Genomic DNA, 5,438 nt, shown 5'->3' with positions numbered 1-5,438 from the left:
ATGGGGTTAGAATAGGAATCTGCCCGCCCACCCCCCTCAGTGAATAGGATTTGCACTCTAAGTCTCACTTTTCTCTTCATAGTGGAGAACAAAGAAACACTGAAGCATTTGGCATCTCTGTATGCAAACAACCATCCGCTGATGCATTTGGGCCAGCCAGGCTGTCCAAATAAGTCAGGTATGTTTGGTTGAATCCTTTACCCCCCCCCCCCGTCAGCTTATGCTAGACTCTGCTCGGAGCAGATCTGTCTGACGCTGCGTTCTTCCTGTCACAGATGAGAATATTCCTGGCGGTGTGATCCGTGGCTCTGAATGGCACAGTCACTTGGGAAGTATGAAGGTACTTTGTACGGCACAAGGTTTTCCATCCCTGCTAAGCAATCATTAAAAAGCATATTTGTTCTGATGTCCGGGCAAAACTTGCCCACCTCCAGCTGCACTTTGCAAAGCTTTTTAAATACCATCTCTTCTGTTGTAACTGTGGTGTTTTGGTGGTGGTTTTTATTTTTTTTTTTTTTTTGCAGGATTTCAGCGTTACGTTTGGTCATTGTCCTGAGATCACTGTTTATACCAGCTGCTGTTACTTCCCGAGCGCAGGACAGCTTCCCAGCCTGTGGGCAGACCACAGGAAATCTCTCCTTAGCATGCTCGTGGAGGTGAGCCGCAGCCTGTGGGAGGAAATTCTGTCAAGGAGTGAAGGTAGTGGGCTGGGTGGGGAGGGGGAGAGGAAGACAGCAGTATGGAGAGTCTTCGTGTTTTTATTGGTGCTATGTAACTACAGGCGGTCAAAATTTAAGACTGTGTTGAGGAATGGATTGAACAGAGGCAGCAAGTGACCAGGAAATGTGTTGACATGAGAGTTAAACATCTGTGCTGTGCTGCCTCATGGGGGGGCTGAGCAGTCCTTGCAGTATTGTGTACTTTTATTTATTATGGGGCTCAGGGATGGAGAATGGGCTGCATTTTTGAGGGGGGGATTAGGTCCTATTTTAGTTAGAAATGTGCCATACTTTTGGATCTGAACATGAAGTGTTTGAAATGCTTTATTTCAGGTTCATAAAGGAGTCCATGGGTTTGTCCAAGACAAGAGTGGCAAGCCAATTTCTAAAGCTACCATTGTTCTTAATGAAGGTTTGAGGGTGTACACTAAAGAAGGTGGCTATTTCCACGTGCTGTTGGCACCAGGTTTGCATAACATCAATGCGATAGCTGACGGGTACCAGCAGAAACATGTCAAGGTAAGTGAATATCTGCATTGGAGATCTTTCCCCCACTCCTGTCACATAAAGGCATCCCCTGTTTGGGCTCTGCCTCGTTGGCTGTTTTTAGCTGCTGACTATGTGCTCAGGGTAGCTTTTTTCTGCGTTGGTACAATGGATGGAGAAGAATTTCCCAGCACAGCAGGGTTGGTTTGGGCAGTAGCTTTTCTTTCCATTGCACTTGTCTTTGGCATCCACCCGGTTCTTGCCTGGTCAGCAAGTACATCTTTTGTCTGGACACCTGGCAGAGGTGCAAGCCTTGAGGCAGTCTGAATTCTCCTGTCTTTCTGCAGGTCTTTGTACGTCATGATGCACCCAGCTCTGTGTTCATTGTATTTGACACGGAAAACAGGATATTTGGTCTGCCAAGGGAGCTGGTTGTAACTGTTGCAGGTAAAGTGACGCTTTTGATCAAAGCTTTGACTTCACTGAACTGGAAAAGTAGCCTGCAGACTTAAGCCATCTCCTGCTTTCCCTTCTGAACACGTGCTTGTCCTTGCAAACTGGTCCAACAACCCTTGGATCTGGTGATGTTGGGCTGGCAGGTGGGAGGGAGGGAGTAGAGAATGTTGCAGCATTCTGAAGGGTTCAGAGGGGACTTTGAGACGCCTGAAATGGGGACGTCCTGTTTGTGCATAGAGCTGCTTCTTCCCCAGGGTTTCTTTGAGTACTGTGGCACCAGGTAAGCGCTAACAGATTTTTTTTGTCAAGGTGGCAGCTGTTGGGGGAGGCTGGAGTTTATACCCAGTGGTCTGCACGGGAGCTCAGTGATGCTATCCTCGATTACGCACACAGAAAGTAAAGCTAGAGCAACGCTTCTCTGGGAGCACCCCTCTTGCATGGCACATCTTCTGTGGCCTAGGAGGAAGGAGCAGGGTCACAGTGAAGAGAGGAAAGTGGTTGTGACTGTAGGAGGGAAGAGAGATGGTTGCAAGCTTAGGAGCCTCTGGTGTGGCGGAATGTGGCATTAACTTTAATGTCTTCTGTCTGGCAGGTGCAAGTATGTCTGCTCTGGTCCTCACCGCCTGTATCATCTGGTGTGTCTGCTCAATTAAGTCCAACAGACACAAGGACGGCTTCCACCGTCTCCGGCAGCATCACGATGATTATGAGGACGAAATCCGCATGATGTCCACCGGCTCAAAGAAGTCCCTCCTGAGCCATGAATTCCAGGATGAAACAGACACTGAAGAAGAAACATTGTACTCCAGCAAACACTGACACCTCCCCAGCAGGAAAGGAGGTTCCCATGGACCAGACCTGGTGGTGGGGGGCGATGCCTGTGGTTCCGTTTTGAAACGTTAGCTTGCAGGTTGTGTCCTCCAGAGGTGTGGGTGGCAGCTCCCAACTTCCCTCTGCTATTTGCTCTGTTCCTATGTACGTGCAAATCAGTGGGTGTTGGAGGCAGTGTTTGGGCTAAGGACATGGCTTGTTTCATTTTTGGATCAAGATCTGGAGGTTCACATGATGTTGTTTGAAAGGCAACTTAACAGGGTGGCCAGCAGAGTTCCTAGCACTTCCCCAGCATCTCAGCACAGTGAGCAGATGGTGGGGAAGTGCCCCAAGACCTGCACAGGGTCGTAGTTAAAACACTCCAAAGCAGTTTCTCTACCTGTTTTGATTTCGTGTTTTCCACTCTGTACTTGCGGGACACTAGATCCTTCACTTGACTCCACATTCTGCAGAGCAGCCCTCGGAAAAAAGACTATTTGGTTCTCAGATGCTCTCTTGGAGCTTTTCCCCACCATGAGATGCTGTGGCCTGCTATGATCTGCAGTGGTTGTGGAGCACGTCTAATGTGTTGCTAGTTCCAGGCAGTGACTTGGCATCCTGAAAGCTGGGGGAGATGACATCCGTTCTTGATTTGAGCTGGAGAGAGGAGCAAATGTCAGAGCTTCAGTGAACTCTGACAAAGTTAAGTTGCTTGCAGCTCTGCAGTATTGCTGTCCTGACTTCTGGGGAAGAAAGAAACTTTATCCCCATCACCTCCAGTTGCTTCTTGTTTGTGTAGTAGACTTGGCCTTTACAGTCTCATGTTAGCGTTACAACAGCACAGTGGCTGGAAGAGCAACAGAAGATTGTTTTCAGCAAACAGATAAACTCATTGTGGTGGATACTGTAGAAAAGCAATCAATTACTGAGTCCACCTGATCGGTTTTGCTCAAGTCCACCACTATTCAGGAGGAAACCGTGAAATCTGACCACTGCTTTGTATTTGAGCATTATGGGAGCAGCAGGGAGAGGTCATGGGAGTATCCATGGCCCAACTTCAGTCTTAAATTTTGAAGAAAAGCTGCACCATTCACCATTGTCCACCTAATACCATTTAGTGATCAGAGCACTTTGGAAACACCCTCTCATCAAGCTCTGGCGGTGGTAGGCATCAAATTAGCCTGCTGACTTGGCTCTGTTCTGCTACTGCAGCATCCCCGAAGTATGTAGCAAGAGCTCCACCTGCTTGTGTGTCTGCAGTTGTGTCTGCTGCTGCGGGGGCTTGGGTGCAAGGTGTGAGGAAGGGCTGAACGGCTGTTCTGAAGGAGAAGAAGGGAAAAGCAGCCAAATTCTGGTTTGTAGGACTTGTCAGGAAGTTGGAAGGAGGAGCCGCATTGTGCATCCCCAAGACACGTTATGTTTATGGGGAATAGAAGGGATGCCCAGAGGGGAAGAATGTCTGAAACATTTGATTTCCAAAGCCTTTATGCATCTCTGGCGTTCCTGTGCTTTCTGGGCAGAAGGCTGGGGTTAGAATAGGCACTTAATTTGTTGCTGCTCATTTTCTTTTTTTAATTCTTGCCCCACTGCCCCAAGCTCCTGTGTGCTGGGGCCTGGCACAGCAACGTCTTAGGCATCTAGTTTGCCCTGAGCTGATCTGTTCTCCAGCAGCCTGGGGCGATCCACTAGTGAAACCTGGACGTGGTGTCTATGGGGGAAGTTTGCACCCAAATGTATGACGGGGTCTGTTCTGCAGGGCTCTGACCTGGTCTCCTCTGGGGCACCGGTGCAGCAGATTCCCCGTTGAAAGCTATTGGAGCATCTCACCTGGGGAAGGAGCTGTTCCTCACCTCTGCCTGTGGTAGATGCCCTTCCAGAACCACGTGCTGTCATGGTCATCATCTCAGCTGATTTGTGCAGCTATCTGGAGGGACAAAGATAACCTTGGACACCAGTAAACCTTCTTCCCTCTTCTACGGGGAGTTATATTGCGAGAAACACCTGATGAGATCTGGCTGGGGAGGTGTGCTGGGAACAGGGAGATGAGGCCAAGTGCTCCCTGTGCTCTTGTCCTGCGTGCCTGTGGTGTGAAAGAGCTGCTCTTGTTGCCTCTGTTCCGCGGGAGCCCTGAACATCCCTGTACCTGCTCCCAGCTCCTCGTCCTGAGCACGGGATGGTTTGGTCCTGGGCTGTGACCCTTTCCCATGTGTAATGGGCGGCAGCACACCAGCACGCAGTAGCGTTAACCCTGCCTAGTCTCCGAACTTTTCCTGCTTCTGAGGGCTTTAAGAAGAGACACAGCTGGAGTTTTATATAAAAGTTGAGTTTGCAAATGGCTCTTGGGGCTCTGTGTGGGCTTTGTTTGCTCTGGCAGCAGGTAACGGACTGCGCTGGCCTTGCTTTGTCCCACTAGCAATAGGTCTCTGAGAGTGCGTTTTGCAATTAGCTTGGAGTAGGTGCGTGTTTTTAAGGTGAGTGGATTTAAGATGTTTTACAAACGTGTGAGACTTTACGCAGCAGGACCAGGTGGGGCCTCAGGCTCTCGCTCCGTGCTCAGATCCGCAGCAAGTAAGCGCTGGGGCTGTCTGTTGCCGGGTGTGGGAAGGCAGGAGCGGCCTCCCCTCAGCGTCAGTCTGTCTGTCTGTCCGTCCATCCGCAGGAGCGCCCATGCCGCTTCGGGCGAGCAGCCGGTCCCCTGCGGGCGCTTGTCCCATGAGCGTGTCGGTCCATGCACTGTGCCTTCAAATGTACATTTTTAAAAGGGACTTGAATTGCCTTTTCCTGGAAGCGGGACGGGGCGGCGTGAGGCGAGGCCTGGCTCTGCGCTCAGCCGGGCCCTCTGTTTTTTTACCTGTATACTGAGATCCAATAATCTGTATAAAACTATTTTGATGTCCACCTGCGTTGTCTCGTTCATCCTAGAAGGGGCAGGGGGGGCTCGGGATAGAAGGAGGACGCTGGGGGAGG

At 50.2% G+C, this 5,438-nt stretch overlaps 2 protein-coding genes across 2 annotated transcripts in view; both read left to right on the top strand.

Annotated features, from left to right (window-relative positions):
* Positions 1 to 2,959, top strand: part of CPD (carboxypeptidase D) — a 13,173-nt gene extending 10,214 nt beyond the window's left edge. The window contains exons 14-19 of the mRNA XM_009880220.1: positions 83 to 178; positions 276 to 340; positions 525 to 656; positions 1,053 to 1,238; positions 1,553 to 1,652; positions 2,254 to 2,959. Coding sequence (XP_009878522.1) covers positions 83 to 178; positions 276 to 340; positions 525 to 656; positions 1,053 to 1,238; positions 1,553 to 1,652; positions 2,254 to 2,480 — 806 coding nt within the window. The 3' untranslated portion in view covers positions 2,481 to 2,959. The remainder of the gene's footprint in view (positions 1 to 82; positions 179 to 275; positions 341 to 524; positions 657 to 1,052; positions 1,239 to 1,552; positions 1,653 to 2,253) is intronic.
* A 2,179-nt stretch (positions 2,960 to 5,138) lies between these two features.
* GOSR1 (golgi SNAP receptor complex member 1) overlaps positions 5,139 to 5,438 on the top strand; it is a 30,729-nt gene continuing 30,429 nt past the window's right edge. Inside the window, exon 1 of the mRNA XM_009880219.1 lies at positions 5,139 to 5,172. Within this exon, the coding sequence (XP_009878521.1) occupies positions 5,139 to 5,172 (34 nt within the window). The remainder of the gene's footprint in view (positions 5,173 to 5,438) is intronic.

This window comes from Charadrius vociferus, unplaced genomic scaffold (genome assembly GCF_000708025.1).
Source record: "Charadrius vociferus isolate BGI_N301 unplaced genomic scaffold, ASM70802v2 scaffold782, whole genome shotgun sequence".
Lineage (NCBI taxonomy): Eukaryota > Metazoa > Chordata > Aves > Charadriiformes > Charadriidae > Charadrius > Charadrius vociferus.
The sequence above is the reverse complement of the archived record's forward strand: the minus strand, read 5'-3'. Positions and strand labels throughout refer to the sequence as shown.